The sequence below is a fragment of the Helicoverpa armigera genome, chromosome 16, assembly GCF_030705265.1.
Source record: "Helicoverpa armigera isolate CAAS_96S chromosome 16, ASM3070526v1, whole genome shotgun sequence".
Classification (NCBI taxonomy): domain Eukaryota; kingdom Metazoa; phylum Arthropoda; class Insecta; order Lepidoptera; family Noctuidae; genus Helicoverpa; species Helicoverpa armigera.
In genome coordinates, this window is record NC_087135.1 from 9,126,860 (window position 1) to 9,153,596 (window position 26,737).

Consider the following 26,737-nt stretch of genomic DNA (forward strand, 5'->3'; position numbering starts at 1 on the left):
CCGTCATAAGTTGCTCGATCAAAGAATCCTTTTTACTACTCTTACAGTGTTTTTCAGAACTTTTCTAATTTGGAAAGCGCTAAGGACCGGTAAATTATGCTTAGCATATAACAAAATGCTATTTCTAAAATATTATAGTACTTGAATTCGCCTATTTTTAATAATATCTATCTTTCTAAAAGATCACCACACCAATTAGTGGAGAGAAGCCCCACACTATTACTTTTTCGCCTCCTATGTTTGAGAACTTTCTTAGTGTATTTTGGTTCCATCTCATGTTTTAGAGGCGACTAATTTCGATACATTATTTTAGAATTATTCGTATCCCTTTGTTTAATGAGAAAAAAAATACATTTTTGAACACTTGTTAACTGCACCTTTCACATTTGATAGAAATAGCCAACTACAGAATGGACACGCGGTGCTTTTCCAAAAGTAACATCTTCCGATACCCATGCCTTACAACTTTTCCCGACCCGGTTGTAGTCTAAAAGTACTGCAGACACAATTGTCGTCCTTTTAGCATCAGATGACTCCCAAAAAAAAACCAGTACCGAATCATGTAAATGGTTCACTATTTGCCTACAGCACAGCCTTAAAGTCTGTTTGCGGAGAAGTTTTCCTTGGGGTCGGTTTTGAGTTATTCTCAAACCATGCCTTTTTTAGTGCCATTGATAAGAAATCTTTAATAATAAATTTATTACCATGTCCTTACTACAGATCAAGTGATATGAATAAATCCGTATGTCAAAATATAATATTAAAAAGCCTAAAACATTTTACTTACCAGAATTTTTGTTCTAGTCTTATTGATAGGACTAAAATGAAAATTTTTAATGAAATAAACCTAAATTATTACCTAATTCGAGTTTTCATAAGTATTTTACTCACTTCTAAAAAAAAGTATGGCAACTATTTGTATCTTTTGTTTTTTTTTCTTAAATGGGCTTTAACTGTCTTTAATTAGCTGACCAGCCAAGTATCAGCTACAAAAGTTAGTGTTCATTTCCTATAGAGCTTTATATCTAAAGTATTAAAGAAAGAAAATATTTTTTGTCCTTAATTAAAAGAACACAATGTAATGTTTGTTTTAATAATTATTACACTACAGTTTATACCGTGCTTAAGCTCATGTCAGTACCATAACTATTTATTTCACTTCGAGTCGGGGGGTGTCTTTAATTATGTGTCCATGACTGTATAAAACTCAAAGGTGACTGACTGACTGACATAGTGATCTATCAACGCACAGCTGAAACCACTGGACGGATCGGGCTGAAATTTGGCATGCAGGTAGATGTTATGACGTAGGCATCCGCTAAGAAAGGATTTTGATCAATTCTACCCCCAAGGGGATAAAATAGGGGATGAAAGTTTGTATGAAACTTTGTCAATTTTAAACCGATCGGACTGATACTTTTCATGCATAAAGCTACTATGGCGTAGGCAACCCTTAAGAAAGGATTTTGATAAATTCCATCCCTAAGGGGATAAAATAGGGGGTGAAAGTTTGTATACATCTTCTTAGATTTTATGAAGAAGTCCTGATGACGAATCAGAATTTTATGATGACGTTCGCTTAAATACGATTTTGATTAATTCAACCCCCATTCAACCCCCACGGGTGATAAAATAAGGGGTGATAAAATAAGGGATGATGAAGGATGTAAAATGTATTAGTTTGAACCTATCAGTACGTAATGGAACGAACAAAATAATGTTTAGTTCTAAAATTGCGAGCGTACATTTTGAAAATCTTGGCAAAACTGCAGGTTTCAAGTACGAACACATGAAGTGGACTCTCACAGATACGTACATTTTGCCTATTCGTGAACTAATGCAAACATTTCGGTGGAGTCCCGGCTTAGGCCACCACATTAGGCGTGCGTGATCCTCGGGCGTGTGAGTAGCGCGGGCGCCGCGCGTGCGTCGCGAGCGCGCTGCGTGAGCGTCGCGTTTTGCTGCCCTGCGGCATTTGCAGCGCGCTCGCGCCGCTCTCCTTGACGTTTAACTGCTAAGGCGTTTAGCGGGCGGCGGGGATAGCGGGCGAAGGGGTAAGAACGCAACTCGAGCGCCGCGTGCTCGCCGCGAGCGCGTCGCTTGCACTCTTCACACATGCCGCAGCGCAGCAAAACGCGACGTTCACGCAGCGCTCGCGACGCCCGCGCTACTCACACGCCCGAGGATCGCGCACGCCTAATGTGGTGTCAGCCTTACCATAGTGAGTAAGTGAAACTATCCTACCCTATGCGCCTGCTGATGATGATGACTCATTTTATCATCCATCCAGCTATTCCCCAACTAACTTGGTGTTGGCTTCCAGTCACCGAATCTGTTTGAGTACCAATATTTTGCTTGGAGCGACTACCTATCTACCTATCTTCAATCCAGTCAACTACACAAGACGATATCCATGGTAAGACTGACAGACTTTCTGGCTTCTGATTAGTCGCAGCAGCTGCAGAAAATGTACAAATGACAGCTTTGTCAGACTCAAAGCATATAGACATAGATTATAGCTGTTTCCTGTGAAAAATACTTACGCACCATACGTAATAATTTTTCAAATTGGCTGACTAGATCCAGAGATATTCACAACGTCACAAACTTTACTTCTTGAGTTTAGATAAATGGTCACATCCACAACACAACCTTGATCAATGAATCTATGCGACTGCTAAGTGCTAATCCTAATTATACTGTCACGTGAAAGAATGCACCTGCGGGATAAGTAGTATTTTGACTATTCTATATTGCCCACGCAGACAAAGTTGCGGGCAACAGCTAGTTTAATGATAAAACTATTATCTACGGTAAAATTAAGGTAACAACATTATACTCGTATATTATGCATTGTGTTTTCGTCGATTTGTTTGAGGTTGAAAAAACGGAGACTGCGTGAATTTCATTCGAAGAAAAAAATGCGAGGTGCAGAAAATACACACAGCCCAGACAAAGGTCTAGTTCTGTAAATTATTGATCCCACCCAAAACAAAAATGTGAAAGGCTGCCAAGTTCGATAATATGGGAATGCTTCGCCTATAAAAGAAGTGAGATCTGAATAAGTACCAAGTTCTATACACATACCTCAGTTAAAAATAGTTACTTTTTAATGATGTTTCTTGGCAAGTTTTCACACACCTTGTTATAAACATACTAAACGCAATGAATCAAGTATTTAATTTTCTATTAAAACTTGCCAAGTAACATCATTAAAAAGTAACTATTTTTAACTGAGGTATGTGTATAGAACTTGGTACTTATTCAGATCTCACTTCTTTTATAGGCGAAGCATTCCCATATTATCGAACTTGGCAGCCTTTCACATTTTTGTTTTGGGTGGGATTTCATTTATTTTTGTAAGGTTATTTATTTAATTTTTTTCTTATCATTAAGTTACTTAAGGAAATGTCTCATTTATACTATCTTTCAGATTTTTGAATATGCACTATGCTTCTTACAAAGAAATTAACTAGATTAAGTAAATGGACTAGATTTACCAACTGACTGACATGACATGTTATCATATATATTATGTTCGTGGATCAACATTCGTTATTTTCGAAAGTGACTCACACTTGGCCGTTTTCAGATTTTTACTTTACTTTGACCAAATACAAACCTTTGTAACGAATTTCAGATCGGTACGACCATTCGAAGATATATTATATAAACACAGATGAATTTAGTTCGTTTTAGTTCCTTAGGGGTATAAAACACCTTCATTATTTTGAAACCGACTCACACTTGGCCATTTTCAGATTTTTCCCTTTACTTTGACATAAAGACCTACCTCCATGCCAAATTTCAAGTCAATACAACCATTGGAAGTGGTCTAGGTTTTTGATGAGTGAGTCAGTCAGTGAGTGTATAGTAAAAATAGCGATTTTCTGACGTCAATATCTCAAGACCTACAATAGGTATATTAATGAAATTTTGTATTTTAGATAAGTGAGGGGGTCTCAACAGATACTAGAAATTTGATATGCGTAAGTAAAATAGATTTTGAGTTATAGGGGGGTCGAATTTGGCCCGAAATGGTTCGTGTAATATAACCCACGGCCGGTGTGTCGCTTTTTTGCTCGAACTTGGCGGACACACTGCCGTGTGTCTAGATATTTCTTTTGAAAAAAGAGTATGGAAATAAACTCATTAGAAAAAAAATGCACACTTTGGTTGGACATATTTTTACAGTTGAAAAATATCCGTTGCCTCGTTTATCTTATCGGAGTCAGGGTTCGGGAGCAAAAGTCGTTCTAAATAGTTTCAGCCTATTACTAGGGCTTACACGAGACCCTTTGCCGTTCGAACCTAATCTCATATCGTTACGGCTTATCCAGTTATCCTTACTGCCTACGCAAACTGTTTCAACACTGTATACCTAAATCGTTGTTTCGAGTTTATTTTATTTTACATTTTAATTTTATTTGAAAATTTGTTCCTTCTTATTATGTCGTCTAGGCCGATTGTCGGCTTTGGTGGCTGTTTTTTCCAAAAGATACGAAGGACATTTTATAGTGCACAAGCATCTGCGCAGAACGAACCCAAGACCCTATGATCAGAGGGTCTGTGGGCGGTGAGTTCGGGTGGATCATATTCGCTCATGTCTAGTTAATAGACAACGGACCCGTATTGGCGGCGCGCGTTGTTCCACGCGCTCCTCAAAGAGATGTCAGCAACCCCAGCGAGGCCCAGCAGGGCCAAGGTCTGCCGGGGCTGCGGGATTGTTTGAATGAGTTACCGCGGCCCTGGTAAGTACATTAAACGCCTACGACGGAACACGGCGGTTTTTAGTCAGTAAGAGTCTGACACTCCCTCACCGCTGCAAACCCACAGTGGGAGGTTTGATGATTTTTAACGTCGTTAAGAAAAAAAAGACCCTATGATCAGTACCTAATCGCGCTATCTATAGAACCCAAGTTATGACAAAAAACAGTTTGACGGATCAATCAGGATGGCTAAGTAATTCAATTTCATCATTCATGTATGTATATTGTATAATTATTTATACAATATAGTAGAAGATAATAATATAGAAGTGAAAAATAATTAAGGAATCATGTGGATCGCAAAGTTGGCTCCAAAGTATTTTTTATGTAAATATGATTTGCGAAAGGGTTCGCTAGTTGTTGGTGGATTTATGTTGGTAAGATCCTATAAAATATTTGCCTAATTTATATTATTATCTAGTCCTCTGGAATTGACAACTCCAATTATTAAATGATTCAGATATATACATGTAATTTTTCGAGCAGTTACTGGTCGTGATATTTACACTACTTATAACTCAAGAATGGGCTGAACCGTTTAAGCTGAAAATGAGAAGGGAGGTAGTTTAGACCCGGGAAAAGAACATAAGAGACATAGTTTTGTCACCATCAATACGAGGGTGAAACCGAGGGCGCAGGCTATAATGTAGTAAAACTCTTTCTATTTTCAGGTAATCAGTATTATTTGCGTGATTACTCTCACCGTTCAGATCCTGTACTACAAAGAAGGCGAGGGATGCACTGAACTGGTGATGCGTAATGCGTATAGTTACAGCATCAACGCCCTAATTTACTGCATTCTCATGATCTTCATTCATATCTGGTTTATCTGGGGAGTTCAGACTGTAAGTATTAAAAATGTTGCTTTATAAGATAGGCTCTAACTAAATAGATCCCTACTAATATTATAAATGCGAAATTAACTCTCTAACTGTCTACCTATCTTTCTGCCTATCTGTTACGCTTTCACGTCTAAACCACTAAACTGATTTAAATAAAATTTGGTACAGAGATAGAGTTGATCTTGAGATAACAGCCATAGGACGTCCACTGCCGAATATAGGCCTCCCCCTTAGATCTCCACAGATACCTGTTGGAGGCGACCTGCATCCAGCGTCTATATACGTGTTTTATTTTAGGGTTATCTAAAAGACGGACTGATTACTTTTTTTCAGTCATTACTCCTAATGACTATTCTTTATGTGAATGTAATTTGTGCTGAATGAATATTTTCAGCACAAATCATCGGTGGTGCTGGGCTGGGTGGTGATCACGAGCATGTGGTGGGCACAGTCGGTGTTCCTTGTGGTGGTACTGATGTCCATGTACATCACTGGTTGTCTCGGCTTGCTGCTGGCCCTTTCATGTGCGGTGGCGGCTTTTAGTAAGTATAAGGAGAAAAGCAAACTATAAAGGTCTCTGCACATAGCGGGCGTGGCGCGGCGGGACGGGATGGCGACGCGACACTGAGCAGTTGTAATGTACTAGATATTACGAACGACGTCACACAGAGCCGTCCCGCTCGACGCGACGCGACGCGTAATATCTAGTACATTACAACTGCTCAGTGTCGCGTCCCGTCCCGTCCCGCCGCGCCGCGCCCGCTATGTGCAGAGACCTTAAACGTAATAGAATAAGATCCCAGGGACCTTACTTATTTTCTGACTCTCTATTTTTTTACCTAGCAGATGTTAGATAAAGTTCTTCAATATTCTACTCAGATGAGTATTGTTATTTTTATTACTAGCAAAACTATCATTTGCCATCGTAAATGTAACGTAAACGATATTATCATATTTCCAAACAAAACTAACCCCAAAGTAACAAGATTAGGATACCATTTACGTGAAGAACTGAAAAGTTGCTAGCTTACTAGCGAGCCTATTCTCGCTCTACTGAATATCATAAGTTGCAAAACTATATAAGAATAAATATTTTGGGGATGTCAGTTTGTTTGCCGAACGATCATTTTTTAAGGAATATTTTCGAGGTATTTATATGTTATATACTATATTTTTATGTTTTTATTCCTTGCACTTTTATAGGCTTAGTTTCAAAATAGCTGGACCGATTTTAACGCCCTGCCAGCTACAAATGCCAGCATCAAAAAATTAAAATAGAAAATAATCATAAGATATAAAATAATTTTCTTTCATGTGTTAACTGTGTATATAAATGGTTAAATAAATAAATAAATAATAAAATAGGGGTAAAGCCGCGTGCAAAAGACATAGGTATATTTAAGTACAAGCAAATTCTTGGAAATATTCGTAAATATTAGCTTTGACAACGGTGAGACCATCTGGGAGGATTATACAAATAACGGCCAAGTGCGAGTCGGAATTGCGCACGAAGGGTTCCGTATCTGTTAAACGGCCAAAAATGTTATCTATGTGTTTTTGAGAGCTTCCAAAATATTTTTAATTTTCGTTCAGTGTTTGTAGCGGTAGCTACAATAGATGGGTGAAAATATCGACAGTCTTTTCTCTAATCTAGCTGACACGGTCAATGAGACTATGACCCTTGAGTTTGTTTCGGCATTTCTTCTCAGGGACAGTTAGGAAATGCCGACCCCAGCGTTCTTACTATTATATGTATGACGTGTAAAAGTGATGTAATGTCCACTTGGCAAAATAAACGATTTCATTTCATTTCATGAAAAAGTTAGCTATCTATGGCTCGTGCTAGACTGACAGACAGACAGTCAGCGAAGTCTAAGTAAAGAGGTTTTATCGTTTGGGTACAGAACCTTAAAAATCATTGCGATGGCGAGATTCATAACCATCGCTACGGAAAAAAGGATTTCAGGGACCGGATTGGTGGTACCGAAATGTACCTTTTTGTTAACAAATATTTTTTTTTCTGTTTGTAAAGGGTAGAGCTTGCTCTTTTTATGACAACACATATCAGAGTTGTAGAATCTTCGAGGATTTGAAATCTTCGAGTAAACAACTATTACTAGCTTTTTCAGAGTTTGGTCATACGTACAATCTGTCGAAAAGCTTTAATAGATTTTCTACTTTATGTCAAAAGCATAAGGTTCCTTTGATTGTGTCTTTTATATTATGGCCTAACAAGCTCGTTAAGGACACTACTATGCGATCTTCATATTAATATACAAATAATGAAATGTTGTTTCAGTGATTTTAGCTTACTTCATCCTGGTGGGCTTCGGCTACTGGCTGCAAATTCGAAAAACCTCACCAGACACAACACCACCTTAGAAGAGTTTCAATCAATAGATGAAGTTTAAATTATTATAATTAATTTTATTGTATCTGCTGCTTGTAAATGCTAATAAACTAAATTGATTATATCACGACATTCACTGTTTTTTAGACAAACATTTTATAGAAACAATCTGACGCTAACATCCGGGTTGCACGTAAATACCATCTGGTCATCAGGATTTGGCAATTCATGTAGACCCATTTCACATCTTCCAATAATCGTGAAGATGCCCCTGGCAAGCTTCTGATGACTTATTTCTTGGTTCTATTCCTTCCTTGAAAACTTAATTCTGGTCTGAACATCGGCTGGCCTCTAATTCGATTTTGCATTGAAGGGGCTAAGGACGAACATTGGAACTGCGGCTGATCCGCTATTGCTTCGAGAACACGGCTGGAGTTCACTTGCCCAGCCTGCGAAGCCCGTGGGAGTATCGTAAATAAAAATTATTTTAATATCAATCAATAAAACTATTTATTTCTATGACTTATATATTGCACTGGCCTTGCGCATTGCTTTCAGCTGGGCGGTATTGTCTTGATTCACGAGTGTCTTACGATGACTGTTCACGACTAGTATGAAGTAGATTGTCACTGCAAACAAAACCTATTTAAAAATACTCGTTTGTAAATAGAATATTTAAAATAATGCTACGAATAATTTTGCTACTATATTTTACGTTTTAGAACCTCCAGACGGCTAAATTAACTTCATTGGATCTACAATGAAATCGGGGACTTAAGCTGAGCCGTGATTGCAAATATTCAACGAACAACTGAATAGCTGAGATTGCAATATGCTTAGATAGTGATTTTTAAAACCCAGATTTTTAGTAACACATGTTACATGTTACAGCCTTTTTATCGTCCCACTGCTGGGCACAGGCCTCCTCTCACACCGAGAAGGATTGAGCATTGATTTTTAGTAACAAAAACTGGATTTTCTTTTGTTTCACGCTGAAATTAAATGGCCGTAAGTTTCTCGACAAAGAACAAAGCGTACCTAACAAGAAGTAATTTGAGTATGATTGGAGACAACTGTAAAAACTACATATATTTTTTACTTTTATATCAGTCAATAACTGCAAATTCTATTAACATTGTACACAATAGGAATTTTATTGCCTGTACATATAAGACAATTGCCTCTAATTATTTTTGATACCCTGTCCAACGTACCGGATACAGAATCAGAAAGAATAATATTAGAACACTTACGCATGTACCAAAGCATTCCCAGTATGACGACGAAGACCCGACTCCTTTGTCTTCGGGATGTGAAGACAAGCGCTAGCATTATCATCATCATTAGCATTACGGCTACGAATACCACTGTATACCACACCCATAGGGCGCATAGGAATTCATTATTCTGCGGACAATAAATAGCATCCGATTATGATTAAGTAAGAATATGTGTTGCGCATTATTTTCAGTAAGCTTCAAATTAAGTGATTAGGAACGACCTACGGTTTTTAAAAGCAACTTAAGCTGGTCATTAAAAGTTTAAAAACATGTTCTTTCTATAAACAACTTCAAATCGGTCTACTCTAAAAACGAAGAGACATTAAATATTGTTACTTTTTCCGTCATACATTGGATAGTCCCCAAAACAGGACGATGCTGGCTGCGAAGAACAATGCCACCAGGATCCAGACTGTGACGAGGAGGTAGCTCAAGGGCATGAAGAATGTGCATCCGTGAGCCATCGGGTGGACCTGCAAAATGGAAGAAAGACGGTTAGTATTTAACAGCCTGGATTTGTACAACTGTCCAACACGACGCCCAGCTCGGTGAGTATGGACAAAGTCCAGTTTGAGCACAGTGTCAAAACACGAATGCTCATCTCACTGCCAGATCTGATCAAGGAATAGTCGAGGTCCAAAAATATCTTTGAAATATAATTTTAACTATTCTTGTAATACCATATATCTGTCTTCCTTCACTTCCCATTTGTACCTCATTATCTCTGTGTCCCATTCATCTGTTTACAAAATCATACTCGAAATATACCTACCAGATAATAAAAATATCCAAATGATATACATTTCCCGAATAGAAGTTATTGATAAAAATAACGTCGACCTTGATATCTAAATCCGACACGTATTATCCTCTGAAAGATATACCTCTAAGATAAACCCCTCAAGTGAAGGTAAAGTTACAAAAATAAATACTGTTGTAAAACCCCTCGAGGTCTGATGATGCTTTTTGTGTATCACTAACGCCCACACAAGAGACAACTACAAATGTATTTACAGACCTCAATATTATCAAGTTTACCTTTTGAATAAAAAAAGCTATAGACTGTATAACAAAAACTCAGAAAGATAAAAAATAAAAAATAATTTATTCAAAGTAGGCTGAAATAAGCACTTTTTGAAGGTTTACAAAAGACAGCCAACAAAACGCCCGCCTTTTACCATAGTCCTAACACCTAATCGATGTAGGTATTTTATTTTTCAATGTCATATCAGAGAGAATCAGTCGGGAGAGACAAGACCAAACCAAACCCAAAATGCTCAGCTGATCGAAAACCTTGCTTTAAGTAACCGATAAGGAATAGGTTACACCTGACTTTAACTATGATGTAGGCTACACTTACTCCTAACCGAAGATATGAGGCTACCGCCAAGTTATGCCGCATATAGCCGCTTACAACGGGCTGACACCGGTTAAATCTAGGTGTTGCCGCACTTCGAAATTTAGCCGTACCTAACAGTTACAGCCTTTTTTTTTTGTTATCGTCCCACTGCTGGGCACAGGCCTCCTCTCACACGGAGAAGGATTGAGCATTAATCACCACGCTTGCTCAATGCGGGTTGGTGATTTCAGACTATATAGTCCAGGTTTTCCTTCACCTTTTTATCATCCATTGGTGTCTAAGATATACTAGATAGATATACCTAACACTTACAAAAAAAACATTGTTATACCTGCCTCAAAAGAATACATGCGAGATAACACATTTACGTTTGAACATAAAAATAAAATGCTACACATGATTATTAACGGTAACACGCACATACAATATTTTGAGAAATTCAGTACAAAGGGGGTTGTACAATAAGCTACTTTTCTATGCGTCCGTTGTCCCGAAAAATTTAATATAGAATACGTTGTTCCGACATGCGTGCTTAGACGTGAGACTGTCAGGTTTTGGCGGTATTCCAACTTATTATATGGGGAGAGTTTGATAGAATAATAATCAAGAGTATTATGTGCCTTTAAATATTTTAAATTAGTGTAGTCTTGACATGGACCCAAAAGCAATACATTTCGTAACAGGACTCGCTGTGAAAGCTCATGTATTTCACAATTCCACGAGAGGAATAATATGCATTTTGCACGATCATCATCATCTAGCCTTTGCCCAACTGTGTTGGCGTCGGCTTTCAGTCCAACCAGACGCAGATGTACCAGTGTTTTACATAAAGAAGACTGACTATCTGATCATCTCGACTCAGATATCTGGGCGACCCGGTACTCATTCGTAAGACTGGTGGTTTTGGTCTGGCCCTTGTAACTACTATCTCACTTAGGTTTACGACAGCTGGGACCAACTGATGTAGAGTGCCTTCCGAAACATCCACGTTCTGACCGCACCAACGGTTGCTTAACCTTAAAATCAATCAAGCTATGCTAGTACTTAATACACCCCAAAAACAACCATTAGCTTTATTTTCTGTTATGACCCATTTTGAGGAGCAATTTGGTTCGAAAAAGCAGAAATCTAAAGTAATTACGAAGGCTACAAGAGCTAAAACTACTGTGAAATTAGTATTATTCGTGTACTTACAACGCCTAAGGCAGCAACGATCATAGAGCCTGTTTTTAGGTCAAAGCCGAAGAATGAGTCCACACTGGGCAGGTCATCCAATGCCGAAGACATTGTTATTAACACTTTTTATAAGTTTTTCCATAAAATTATTGTTGTGATTGTTTGTAATTTTGACGTGGGAAAGTGACATTTTATTAATTGTCCACAGATTGTATTTGGTTTTGTTATCTGTTAGAATGACGGCGCTCCAAAAAGGTTCAGTACAATTGGTTTAAGTATACTTTGCAACATGCCATAGTATACTAAAACTACTGTTTAATTGTATGAAACATATATATTGCCCTCCTTCACGTATTACAGTTAAGTGGGGAGGGCTAATGTTTATATTTGTAAATAATTAAGTTTGTATGACAATTGGAAATTAAGATGACCTAAGTCATCGCAACTGATAAACATTATTAAACAATCTACTTTTATTTATTTAGTTCTTTATAAAAAGTATAAAAATCCTATTCTGAAACCTTCATTAAAAAGGTCCGTAAAATTCACCCCTTTCGTTATTTATTTGGGACGTATAGATGTTCCGTTGTCGACTTTCTAAGAGATTCGCTGCAGGCGCAAATAATAATAATATCTTAATAAAAAGAAACAAGTAATCTTTACTGAAAATTAGATTTCTTTATCTAAAAGGAACAATTTATTTTACTAATTAGATTAATTAGTGCTTAAACCTCTTGTTATATTTTTGTGAATTAATTTATAAACAATGGTGAGAACAATAGGAAGAGGAGGTTCCTACCCAGATTTTTTCTAATTAAAAGTTTTCTAGATCGAAAAGTACCGAGTATCAAGTAACTCCATGTACTTGGAATGCGTGGGTTCTATCAATGATTATAGCATTTTTTAAAATTAGTATTAAACGGTCTAATTGCTCAGAAAAACTTTGCATACTCTGTTTAGTTTCACACAAATAAAAAATTGAGCTCGTACAATGCGAAAAATGCCTGTAACAAACAAGCAACAGAAACAAAAAACAAGGCTGTTATATATACCTCGTTAAAATACTCCCATAACTCGTTAGACCATGCTTATGCACCGAAACAGTCTAAAAAATAGGAGGCTTATCAATTTCACTGGAATTTCAAAAAAGCAACACAAATTGACTTAACTCTGTAATCCAGTTTGGACCAGATTAATCATCCTTTTAGTTCTATATCGTTACCCTTTGTACCAACGTACGAATTTAAAAAGTCCAGTTTAAAGCGGTTAAATCCGGAATAATCCAATTAAGACTAGAAAGGTCATGTTGCGTCGGTAGTTAGTGTTTTGGTATTTAGATTAAACCCTGATGGTTTTAAACCAGTTACGTATGTGATTTCAGTGTTTATGCATTCCTGGTAATTGAAAAGTTAGGAAAAACGGTTTTTCTTGGAAAAGTAGATTAACTACGCTCGCAATAATGCCCTATAGATTATATTATTATTTATTGAAACAGATACGTATTATTATTTGGATTCTCATGCCCCGAAAACAAGCATTTTAGCGTGCTTATTTCTTACGTGATACTTACTCGGCGGCGCCACTTATAAGCATTTGAATCGCTGTATTCATTAGCAAAACGTTGCACGTAGAGAAAATTGTGAACTACTTAATTATTTTACTGCAGTCTCAGAATAAAGAGCACTTCAAATTAGTTTATAAACTAGAATTAAGTAAAAGATTAATGTATCTAAGATTGTTGTGATTGAGTTCACGATCGGTTAAGCCAATCAGAGATGACTTTAGTGTTCTAGGGATTTGTTTATCGGAAGCCAGTACAGTATTTCTTAAGGAATTAATTATCTAAATGTTCGATGAAGTTAAAGATGAAAGGTTTACAAATACAGTTACATAAGCTACGGGGTATGTAGGTAACACCTATTTAGGGAGATCAATAAAATTTCTCGTAACTATAGATTGATGAGGACCCTTGTAGAAAATTTCGTAAGTATTTAACGTACGTACGTATCCAAACTGGTGTCCGAATACCGGGAAGTAATCCTTACAAAAATAATTGTTTAAACGAAGTAGCCTCAAAAATTACCAAAACATAGAAGTTGTAAAGTTCCAACGAAACAGCCATCGAATGAAGTTTGAACTTTACCTAATTTAACCTTGTTACCAAGAAATGTGCGGTACTTTACAAACGAAGTGAGTTTTGGCTACCCGTTGTACCTAATAGAACAAATAAAACTTTTGTTAAAGATGATGTACTGTGGGCGTCAAAAACGGACATCAAAAAAATACCGGGCGTTTCTTTTTTATGTGGCCGTTTTTTTCGGGTGTAACAGGTAAAATAAACTGAAAAAATAAAAACACATTTTCTCACAAGATTTCAGTGGTCTGTAGTGAAAACATCGTACCTTCATCCCTAGTTCTCAGAAAGAGATACATATTCTTATCAATTCAAAATCCTATTTAATCCTACACTAAATCTACTTTTTACCTATTTACAATTGAAACCTATTTAGGGAGATCAATAAAATTTCTCGTAACTATAGATTGATGAGGACCCTTGTAGAAAATTTCGTAAGTATTTAACGTACGTACGTATCCAAACTGGTGTCCGAATACCGGGAAGTAATCCTTACAAAAATAATTGTTTAAACGAAGTAGCCTCAAAAATTACCAAAACATAGAAGTTGTAAAGTTCCAACGAAACAGCCATCGAATGAAGTTTGAACTTTACCTAATTTAACCTTGTTACCAAGAAATGTGCGGTACTTTACAAACGAAGTGAGTTTTGGCTACCCGTTGTACCTAATAGAACAAATAAAACTTTTGTTAAAGATGATGTACTGTGGGCGTCAAAAACGGACATCAAAAAAATACCGGGCGTTTCTTTTTTATGTGGCCGTTTTTTTCGGGTGTAACAGGTAAAATAAACTGAAAAAATAAAAACACATTTTCTCACAAGATTTCAGTGGTCTGTAGTGAAAACATCGTACCTTCATCCCTAGTTCTCAGAAAGAGATACATATTCTTATCAATTCAAAATCCTATTTAATCCTACACTAAATCTACTTTTTACCTATTTACAATTGAAACCTTTAATTAGGTGCTAGGTGCTCATTATAGTCGTAATATAATGTAAAATTTAAACTGCAATTTTTTAAGTCGGTTAGAAAGTACCTACATAATTCTTAAAAACAAATAAATGATTTACTTCTCACATTAATTTACAGCCCAAAATCTATGTAAATAATTTATCTCTATATTAGTACTATGTCATATTTTTTTTTTATTGATTTATGATGCTTATTATTGATTTTAAAAAATAGACTACCAACATTACAAATTACATAAAACAGAACTTTCAAAAACTCAAACGTTAAAACTAAGTCTATCAATAGAACAATGAGGTTTTCCAATAACTCAGTACAAATATACGCCCTTACTCCCTGTAGATTGAACGGAAATGAGCTGATCAAGCAAATATACCAGATGCAACCTACACTGGTTGACTTTCTAGATAGGATAGAGATAAGGGCGGAATAAAGTTCCAATTGATGCAGATAATACGACCTTCTTGTTAGGAAATTAAATTCATAGAATTGGTCTAAAATCATCATTTGATGGTTGGCTGTGGGGAGTGCGAGAAATAGGTCAAACTGTCCAGCTTTCGAACAATATAATACCTATTCTATTATTTTTAAAACATTTTGAGAATGATGAAAAGTTAAAAAACCGGCCAAGTGCGAGTCAGACTCGTGCACGAAAGGTTCCGTACCGATTCATAAAACGGACAAAGAAATCACGTTTGTTGTATGGGAGCCCCCCAAAATATGTATTTAATTCTAGTTTTCAGTATGTATTGTTATATCGGCAACAATATTATATCATCTGTGAAAATTTAAGTTCTGTAACTATCACGGTTCATAAGATACAGCCTGGTGACAGACGGACCCGGACGGTCCCGGAACTCTAAAAAAAAGTAAATAATAGGTCTTCTTCCAGGTGATTTTATAGCAATTAAAAGGAAATGCAGTAAAAAAGAAATATCTGTAATACTGACATGGCAATTTGTTTTCATTAAATGTTGACACGACATGAACATACTGCGATGTACAAAGTTAACCCAAATATCTAAATAGGTATATGACATTGATTAATTAAAACAATAGCAGGCCTAAAATAGCTGCCCCAAATAAATTGGAACCTAACGTATATTTACAAGGCACCTAACATGATTACATTAAAAGCGGAGTCATGAGTAGAGTAGCAATGTACCCAAGAGAGCCATGACGACAGAGTTTATTAAATGCTTTTATTTAACTTGGTTCAGGCACGCAAACTGCGCATTTCCTATAAACGAATTTTTCAAGCATATGTTATATAATATATGTAGTTCCATAGACCAAAGGTTTTTTGTTATAATTATAATCTTTGTTCATCAGCCACTGACATCAGCGACTTCACAAATCTTTGATAATAATGGCTGATGTTAGATGTTATCCCACTAATCGTAACATTTTTCATCATGTTCAAAATCAGAGACTACTAAGTCAAAATGCTCCACGCTTTATTTAATTAAAAAACTAATGCTAACTTGTATGTATTTGTTTATCTACTTCACAAATAAATATAAGATGACAAAACGAAGGCACAAACAGTTGCATAATACCATACCTAAGAATAGCCAGGATTCAAAGGGAACATTCGAGAAAACCTACCTGTCTATAAATACGACCAAGGAGAACAAAACAACAAACGGAGATGTCATAACGGAAAATCGTGTAAAAAAATAGCGTCACCAAAATGCAGGTGTTCGGGAGATGAGGAACGTTATAGACCAACCCGCCAATTTTTTGGAAGAACGATAATTTTCGACGATTATCATCATCATCATCACCATCATCTCAGCCATAGGACGTCCACTGCTGAACATAGACCTCCCCCTTAGATCTCCACAGATACCTGTTGGAGGCGACCTGCATCCAGCGTCTTCCGGCAACCTTTATAAGGTCGTTTGTCCACCTTGTTGCTCCGCTTGCTAGTCCGTGATACTACGACGATGCGTCAAATAAACGATAATTAAACGATGAGGCGTTTAGTTTATTTCATTCGTAATAGAGCGTTTCGGTCACGCCTACCATAGGCCATTTGACCCAGACGGTGCCTGACCTACCTGCCTTGTAGCAGCTCTGGTCATCTTTCTCTACTCCGTGGATATGACAGCAGTTATTACTCAAAACAATGTAAGATTTCAATTCATTGTTTTGACTGTCGCTTCTGTTATCGCGCTCCTGTAGATGGCAGATCTGTGTAATTGAAAACTATCCTACTTGGACATAGACAAGTTTATGTAGATAATGATTGGGATTCTACCTCTTTCCAGGCCTCCGTCACTCCATGTACTTGCGCGCTATAAGTGCCTACCGCCCAGCCGAGCGGTCTCGGTCCGCCGGCGGATCAAATTCAGTTGCGGTTTTCACAAGCGAAGCGCGCGCACGCCGTTCAATTTTTAACCGACTTCTAATAGTGCTGTTCGTTCGTACGCGCATTACGATGCCGTGTGGTGCCTTATGTGCTGTAACTTTAAAGATTTTTTTATTTTACCTACACACTGATGTATATAATTATATTTTATCTAGGTTTCTTCTACAGTCAGCACCAATAGGTATATAAAACAAAACAAACTTACAAAAATAATAAAACAAACTTTAAAAAAAGAGAACCGACTTCAAAACACCGTAAGAAATAATTTATTTTTTGATGTCGGTGCTTTTTCGATTCGTAATTACCAGCTGTTAGCACCAACATAAAAAAAAAACCAAATTATTTCTTACGGCTTTGTGCCTTATTTGAAGTCGGTCCTCTTTTTTTAAGGCTTTTTTTTTCATTTCTAGTGAACATCTCCGAAGATCATCATCAAACTAAGAAGTATTATACTTATTTTAAAACGTTCTCCTAAATGTAATAAATCCTTTTCTGAAAATCGCATCGATATCGGTTTAGCCAAACGCGAGATTATCGCGCACAAACATACATACCTACAAACCATACAAGTCAAACTTCTCAGTTTGGCCTGTACCTATGTCTAATCACCTCCTTTTTTTTAAGTTGGTTAAATATTTTATAAATGATAAAATTTTTAACTGCCACATAAAAGTCAGAACATATTCACAGTTCTCAATAACATACATAAAAAGTTATGTTAATTTAATTTTACCGAAGAGGCAGCCCTGCGATTACTGTGGAATCGCGCGGTGCGAAGCAATCACTGCTGTACGCTTGAGCATTTAGGCGCATTTTAGCATACAGTGGTTGCTGACGCGAAGGAGTAGGCAATTATCGTAATAGGTATTGGAAGTTTTCTACTGAGTGAAGTATCTGTAGTAATCTGTGCTCTTTCTATATTTTTGATACATAGCATGCTTTTTTAAATTTCGAATCGGATTTTTTTTTTACAGTTCGATTGTTTATTTGTTGTCATAGTAACGTGAAAAGGTAAAGAAATCAAGGACACATATTGAATTCTGGAGGTTACAAGTTTTTATTTGATGGCACCCAGTAACTCTTTATAATACTTTTACAAAGAACATGTTCATAAATAATAATAGAATATTTGAAATACATGTGCGTACTTTTATCAAAAATGAAACCTATTCTAAAACTTAGTTAAATTGCACCCAAAGTTTCATAATATTATGTTACTCCAATCAACTATTCAATTATTTTTTAATTAGTACTATTCGAATTAAAAACAATTTCAGTTATTAAAAGAGATTTATGATAACTAAAATTATATCTAGCTCAAAATTTTTGATAAGCTGCACTTACAATTAATTGTATTAATAAAACTTTTAGAGTACAAGGCACAGTGTAGACTAAACAATCGGTCCACAGTTCGCCCGATGGTTGGTACAAAAAAGAAAAAGAAAATTGTGAATTCAATCAAAGTTTTTAGTCGGTCTGATACCAACCAAAACCCTGATTTTGATGTGGGAACACTATTCATTTCCATACCGATTTATGAGCTCAAATAGCCGGCTTTCATTGTACCTCCTTGGCAGTCGTTACGGGTAGTCAGAAGCCAGTAAGTCTAACACCAGTCTAATCAAGGGGTATTGCGTTGCCCGGGTAACTGGGTTGAGGAGGTCAGATAGGGCAGTCGCTCCTTGTAAAGCACTGGTACTCAGCGACATCCGGTTAGATTGGAAGCCGACCCCAACATAGTTGGGGAAAAGGTTCGGAGGATGATGATGATTATGAGCCTAAATAAATTATCGGCCGACTAAATGTCTGCAGACTGCTTCTCTTATACAATTATACACTTTATCATAGTTCTATCTTTTTTAACTAAGGAACATAGAATAGTTAATTACTGTAGTTCAAAGCTAACGCAGTCGAGCATAATATTGCACCCTTTCAGTTTCAGTCTTTCACTATTGCGTGGAAATTCATTCGACGCCTTTTCATTTCAATTTGTTGGATTCTTTTATATTACTGCATACTGCATTCAAAATGGCGACGCTCTTAAAAAGTAATTTAGAATCTCATTTGGCGCGGCTAACACGTGATTTTTATTTGTTTTATAAAAATAAAAGTTTGAAATAAACTTTCAAAATGTCGTATAGGTACTAAATTGTATTTGAAACACGAAAATGAGTTTCGTAAAATTTTTGAGATGTTATTCATTTGTTTTATCTATGGATTTGATTTTCGAAGCCATTTTGAATTTTGAAATTATGGAAAAGCTAACGATATTTATTTGTCTACATATTCTTATACGAAAACCAGTATATTGTATGTATAGTATATGCACAGTACATGTGTAGTGTACAGTATATTGTTGCATTGTACTGTATTCGTTGTAAATGTAAATCTTGTTTAATGAATCATGATGCAATATTTTTGTTTTAATTTAATGCATAGGTTCTTAATAATTATGTAAGTAGCTGTTAATTCCTTAAAACAGATATATCTACAATATTGTAGAGAAAAATGTGTGTATGGCTTTCAATTTTAAAAATAAACTTATTGATACACCCTCACTGTGTGTTCATATCATATTTCATAGCAATCTCTGCTACCCCATGGTTCAATAATGGATTTATTGCGCCATTACACCATTTTCTATAATAAATGGTTTTTCATCTCTTGGGAAATACCAAATCTTTGTATCTCCGCGTTTTCATGTCTCTTGAGAACGTCCATTTTGAAATGATTGATCGATGATCAGTGCATTTTGAAATGTATATTTTGTTGTTAATTTAGGCATCGCAGTACCAACCAACCCGCATTGAGCAAGCGTGGTGATTAATGCGCAATCCTTTTCCGTGTGAGAGGAGGCCTGGGCCCAGCAGTGGGACGATAAAAAGGCTGTTACAGTAAAAGTACGCTTTCAGTCAATATGTGTTGTATGAGTAACAAAACGAACCCTTCTTAATCAGTTTATATAAAAAGTATTTTTTTAAATAGTACTTATTTTCAAATTTTTTTCTTCATTTCAAAGCAGTTCGTAACAGTTATTGCAATAAACATGCAAACTCTCTTTTGCTAACAACATGGGACAAAAGGTACTCGTACAAAAAAGGAGACACCTAAATTGCAATCGTAAATACACATAAACTCTATTGTCTCCTGAAATTTTAATAACAATAAATTCAGCTTTTACATATTTAAAGGTTTGACCCACAGATATCCGTATTTCTAATAAATACTACCTTTTTATCACGTGATAACTTCTGTGGCCCGTTTTCGGCAATTCAATGTAAAGCCATTTTAAGATGAGCTAACGAAAGAAAAAGTTTGGATACTCAGAAGGGTCGAGTTAGACTGGTACCTAACCATTAATATGTGGTAGGTTGTATTATAGCTGCAAAAAAAAAAACGTTTGAAGAAAAAGTTAAGGACCAATATAAAAGTAGAAATAATTGGTAACCTCTATAGATGTTATCTATCGCATTTACAAATAGGAAACTTCACAAAAATTCGTTTTTTCTTCTCTAATTTTCAAAAGCGTTTTGCAGTGACCATCATTATAGTCCTTGACAATACAATGCATCTTCTCACTGTAGAGATATTAACAGAATTTTCAAATTTCAAAGCGTTTCACAATGTCTGTAAAAGCTTTGTATCTCTGTCAAAACTATATTAACAGTTTTTGAAATTCAATTCTCATTTAAAGCGCAAGTTTCTTTAGAAATAAACTTCAATTTCTCTGAAAATGTATAGCTCATTGTAGCAAGCTTAGACGATGATGGGATTTACCTGTCAAAATGTTACCTCTAGGGCACAACTACAAATGTAGACATTTTATACTTGAACAGAAGCCTAACTAAAGTAGTTCAGAAATAACTATTAGGTACATCCATTACCTACTTACTGAAAAATAACTATTATCGGCTGATACAAACATGTACAGTCAACTTCAGGTCAGTGGTAACAGTTTTATAGGAAAATCGTACTCATTACTATTGAGTTAAGGTGCATGACAGTTACCACTGATGTGCAGTCTACCGTACTAATACAGATTTCTGAAAGATTGTGTCTAAGACGGTCCCTAGACTACATTAACATTGTGCAATATTACAATAAAATATTGCGCAATAAAAATCATTTCGCAGTGTTAAACATGAACCCCAGATGTCAATACATTTTTACAGTATGGTAATATTGCACAATTTAACTGACTGTCTAGGGAGCACCTTACCTTAGATTATAAATTAAAGTTGTCTCTGACTTCTAGATTAATGGAGTAACTCTTAAACGCTACCTTGAGGAGTATCTAAAACTGTACGTTTTTACCTTTACGTTCGTATAAAAATAAATGTATTTCTTACTCTTTGACCAGCAGTATCGACTGTTGATACTCCTTGAAATGCAAAGGCAGTTTCTTAAGGCAACTTTAAAATAAAATCTCCCTGATACCACAATGTTTTTGCTGAGCGGTATTGAAAATTCTGCATTTGCTGCGGTCAGAGATAAAAAGTTTTTTATTACCGTAATTAAAAAACCGGCCAAGAGCGTGTCGTGATGCTCAGTGTAGGGTTCCGCATTTTCTCGAGTATGGCCCATACCTAACAGGTCGATAAACTAGATGGGTTATGTATGTCGGGTTTTCGGTGGTAATTTTGGATTGCGAACTGTTTTTTTTTTTCAATTCGAATGTTTACCGTTAAAGATTCCAATTATGTTGTTTTCAAATACAGTTAAATTGCAAAGTTAGTAAAAAAACAGTTTGTAAAATCATCCAAGAAAGTTTATTTAAGTTGTACATTTGAGATTTTTTTCATATTTTTTAAAACTATGGTTCGAAAGTTAGATGGGGGACACATTGTTTCAACTTTCGGAGCGATTATTTGAACAATGATTTTAGTTAACCCCTATTCATATTTAAATGCCTATTCAACGATCCATCACCATCCATAGGGTTGGAATGACCCATATAAAACATTTTTTTCCACTTTATTATTTTTTTATTTGTGCACTTTGTCGACGTATTTGATATACATATTTTTACAAAATTTCAGCCCTAAAGAGATAACGGTCACTGAGATTAAGCGAGGAAGAACGGACGGACAGACATGGTGAAACTATAAGTATCCCTAGTTTACTACGGAACCCTAAAAGTAGCTCGAGTTAGCGTTTTTTAAAGCTTTTAATTTGGAAAAGTTAAGTTTTGCTTACCATGAAACATGCAGTCTATTTATTTTTTGTTTTAATCCGAGTTGATACCATTGGTGCTCTGATTTCGGAAAAAACGCATTTACCTAGTTGCTATACGTAGGTATGCAATTTTTTTATCAAACTTTATGAATATGCTGTCAACATTCTGAAACCAATATAATGGAATTTCTGTACTAAAATAGTAAATTAATATTATCTTCTTATTTGATTAATGTTAAATTACCTAGTTATACAAATTAATATTAAAAGCTAATAAAGCCAATTTTTATATGTATTCAATTAATATAATTTTCAATATCCTGCAGCAAATTTGTTATTAATTTTCTATAGGTAATATAAAATTTTATTTGTTAGTATGTAATGAGTGTTTGTTTGAATGTTTATTTAGGCGGCAATAACTTTATGTTCAATCAATTTTTTTAATTTAGACTTCCCTTCATTAATTTTGAAGCTTAGAAGTAAAGCCCCAGGCAAGTAATAAATTAATTGACTTAATGATCTTTTTATAATAGTGTATTATATCCGGTTATTTTATACTCGTTTTTTAATTATGTAAATTGTCTTTAATTTGTTTGCCTTACTTTTTCTATTTTTTTTTTAATTCATATAGATTTACTAAAGGTCCTCTCTAAATCAGAGACAGAATAAAAACTACACTATCACTACAACACTTAGCAAATTATATTTAAGCGTTCTATACTTGATGTACAACGATTGAATAATCCCAAAGCAAGAGAGCAAAAGAATAATAAAAAACTATACCCATATCTTAAAAATATAATGCAGCATACATTGCATTTCCCGCCTTTTATAAATTAATTAAAACATAATTACAGCTCCTTAATCCTCCAAACAAGCCATTGTTCAAAGCCTTTTGAAACTCGAATAAGGATTACCTACATTGTCCCTTTTGTCTAAAATAAGTAGTAGTGACAACAAAAAACCGGCCAAGCGCGAGTCGGACTCGTGCAAGAAGGGTTCCGTACCATTATTTATAATACCTGTTGTCGTTATCGATATCGACCAAAAATGAGCAAAAAAATCACGTTTGTCGTATGGGAGCCCCCTGAAATATGTATTTTATTATTTTTACGTTTTCAGTATTTGTTGTTATAGCAGCAACAGAAATACATCATCTGTGAAACTTTCAACTCTCTAACTATCACGGTTCATGAGATACAGCCTGGTGACAGACTTACGGACGGACAGAGTAGCGAAAACAATAGGGTCCCGTGTACCCTTCGGGTACGGAACTCTAAAAACAGAGGACGCTACTGTGCCTTATTAAAACCTCTGTGCAAACTTCTTTAGACTTCAAAGAACGTTCTAAATATAAATAAATGTGTAAACATCTTTTACAATATCAATTTAAATGGTTTTATGAATATTCTTTGAGGCATTTCTTTAGTATACTTAATGTAGGGTAAGTTATAACTTTGCATGTATTTAGACATTTAAGTTCGAGAAATTGTCAGGGTGAGTAGCATCATTTAACTATAACGATAACCAATCTATAACCAGCGCTGAAATTGCTGCCAATTGGTAAAATCAATGATTTATCTTGCCAAAAGGTATCTGTTTAGACTGGAAACCAACCCTAATACAATTGGAAAAAGGCTAGGCAGCTGAGATGACCGTCAAATCAGCTATTTGAAAACTGAAAATGGTTCGGTTAAAATAAGTAGTTAGATGGTACAACTCACAGTTAGTGGCGTAGGCATTTCTTGGTAAAAGGTAGGAGCAATTGCCTCCTATTTAATTTGACTTAAGCTTTAACTGTAATGAATAAATGATTCGCCAGAAGTTAATAAAACATTAAACTTTAACCAAACGTTTACATTTTTTATTATATTTCTTAGAATCTAGTGCTCGAGTCAACACCTACTCTTGGAATCACAAAGTTCTGCTAAAATGTCTAAAACAAATTACAGAACACTTTACAAGGTAAAACTGCTTGAAAAGTAATGGCTACTGATTCTTTCGCAGAAATAGGAACTTTAATTTAAGGGGTAATTTAATTAAGTGTAGTTTGTAAACGATAAACACTGAGTTACATACTCCTACTAAATTATTTATCATACATATTGGATTCGTATACAGGTAGCAACATTTTTTGAAATTTACATTTTCAACGAACAAACAATTTCCACCCAAAACACGTTTTGAGGGTCCCAGAAATCCCACAAAAAGCGTAACATAAAACTTTTTCCAAAATCACGTTGTTTAACCAAACGTTTGCAAAAAGCAAAAAAAAAAGCCAAACGGGAAAAAAAATTAAACAAAGATTTTCCGAAACCATGAAAACTCAGTTTTCTTGTACCCCTTCGGAACAGGTGGTTGCAACAGAGTCAGGCGTATATATAAGATTCACATCCCCTTTTCATTTAGTATCGCGTAGACCGCCGCCTGTGACGGACGTCCCGCGTTCCCAGTGGTTTCAAATCGTACTTTGTTTCTCGTATTTATTCAATAACTTACATTTTTCGGATTGGTTCTGGTTTTGAAGTGAATTGTTCTGGATTTGTGGATCATAATGCCTTAGGTAAGTTATAGAGAGCTCTTTGATTAGGATAAGTAGCGTTATGTGGTACTTTTCAGAATGAATGGGAAATTCTAGGGTGAAAGTTAAGGAAAATGTATCAAACAAGTTTTATCAAGAACTAACGCGAAATTCAGACCCTTTTCCTATTCTTCATACAAATTATTCTGAAAAAATAAGTTCATTGACAGATTATATTATCAGTTGGGCATAAGACAACCAATTTTTATTCTTTTACATTTTCAAATCCTCCTGCAAATTTTGCATATCCACATTACTTCCGGATTTCCATTATTTTATAATCGTCTCATAAAACCGCAGAAACCAAAAAAAAATTCCCAAAAAATAAACTGCTGAATTCCATTGAAACTTGATACTCAAATATCTCTAACAGACTCGGATTAAGTACTTTTTTTACAAAATCACTTTATCTCAACTCATCATCATAAATAAAGGGAAAGTGAAAAGATAAACCACAGATAAGGGTGGACTTAAACCTAAAGAAAAGTCGCAGGCATCATCCTCCGAGCCATTTCCCCAACTATGTTGGGGTCGGCTTCCAGTCTAACCGGATGTAGCTGAGTACCAGCGCTTTACAAGGAGCGACTGCCCTATCTGACCTCCTCAAACCAGTTACCCGGGCAACCCAATACACCTTGGTTAGACTGGTGTCAGACTTACTGGTCTTTACTTACTTAAAGAAAAGTCGCAGGCACGAGTATGTAACAATTAGTGAAAGTGTGTTTACTGCTAACCACACATAAAAGGAGACAATAAAAACTTATGACGATCATAACTGATACAGTACCAAATATGATAATCAAAATAACAAACGTCATTATTATGTTAGTTCGTAGAGCTTCAAATAGCAACGGGCAATGTGAACAGATGATTATACAATATCTTTATTTAGTAGCACATTTTAATATGGCATGGTTAAATGGGCCGTCATTTGAATCTTTGGCAGTCGTTACGGGTAAAAATCCAGTATGTCTGACACCAGCTTAACCAAGGGGTATTGGGTTGCCCGGGTGACGGGGTTGAGGAGGTCAGATAGGAAGTCTCTTCTTGTAAAACACTAGTACTCAAATGCAAGCGGTTAGGGTGGAAGCCGACCTCAAGATATGCTGGGAAAAGGCTAGGCGGATGATGAATTTGTAGTGATGATAACGTTACTTTTATTTAGTAACGCATTTAAATATGACAAGCGATGCATTCAATGGCGATCTTGAAGATTTTGCCAATGTCAGAACTGATATTGTCCGCGCTTTCGGTCGTGCAAAATAAAACACTATAACATATTAAACACCTAAGCTTCCTGAGGGTTCTATTAGCATCGCGAGGTAACTCCGACTCTTAAACCCTGATAAAATGAATCCTACGTAAATCCTTTTGACTGTCTTTGTATCACGATTAAATTGTATCGTTAACCGTAGTTTTGATGCCACAAAGATTATTATATGAATAAGTAGGTAATACGTATAATAGAAACGTATAAATCCTCATCTCCATTCATACGATCGTGTGGCGTGGTTTGATCGTCATACGCATATAAAATTACACAGACGTGACGTTTTTCTGCGATTGACATTCGTTAAAACCAGATACAATTACTTTTATTACGTTTGTTTTGATTTGAGATACCTAGGTATATGGAAGTATACAGACACAAGATCCATGTATTGACTGCCTTAATGACTTACTCTTACAGTTGAATCAAAACTTAAAAGAGATCGGTTATACTTAC

The 26,737-nt window shown here is 35.7% G+C and overlaps 3 protein-coding genes and 1 long non-coding RNA gene across 5 annotated transcripts in view; 3 read left to right on the forward strand and 1 right to left on the reverse strand.

Annotated features, from left to right (window-relative positions):
- Window positions 1-26,737, forward strand: part of LOC135117921 (uncharacterized) — a 343,287-nt gene that overhangs the window by 176,220 nt on the left and 140,330 nt on the right. The window lies entirely within an intron of this gene.
- On the forward strand, window positions 5,021-8,000 carry LOC110372168 (uncharacterized). The gene is made up of 4 exons (XM_064038371.1): window positions 5,021-5,146; window positions 5,441-5,614; window positions 6,006-6,153; window positions 7,911-8,000. The coding sequence occupies exons 1-4, from the start codon at window positions 5,060-5,062 to the stop codon at window positions 7,991-7,993; spliced, it is 492 nt and encodes a 163-aa protein (XP_063894441.1). The 5' UTR covers window positions 5,021-5,059; the 3' UTR covers window positions 7,994-8,000.
- LOC110372169 (uncharacterized) overlaps window positions 8,250-26,737 on the reverse strand; it is a 168,357-nt gene continuing 149,869 nt past the window's right edge. The window contains exons 1-5 of one of the 2 annotated variants that reach the window (XM_049844305.2): window positions 11,796-11,954; window positions 9,592-9,714; window positions 9,215-9,368; window positions 8,502-8,590; window positions 8,250-8,410 (exon numbers count right to left, since the gene is read on the reverse strand). In XM_049844305.2, the coding sequence (XP_049700262.2) occupies window positions 8,252-8,410; window positions 8,502-8,590; window positions 9,215-9,368; window positions 9,592-9,714; window positions 11,796-11,888 (618 nt within the window). In that variant the 5' untranslated portion in view covers window positions 11,889-11,954 and the 3' untranslated portion in view covers window positions 8,250-8,251. Of the gene's footprint in view, window positions 8,411-8,501; window positions 8,591-9,214; window positions 9,369-9,591; window positions 9,715-11,795; window positions 11,955-26,737 lie in introns of those variants that run through there. The other variant, XM_049844306.2, reaches the window with a different exon arrangement.
- LOC110372148 (parapinopsin) overlaps window positions 24,844-26,737 on the forward strand; it is a 101,841-nt gene continuing 99,947 nt past the window's right edge. The window contains exon 1 of the mRNA XM_021328710.3: window positions 24,844-24,993. The gene's annotated coding sequence lies outside the window, so the exon portion shown is untranslated. The remainder of the gene's footprint in view (window positions 24,994-26,737) is intronic.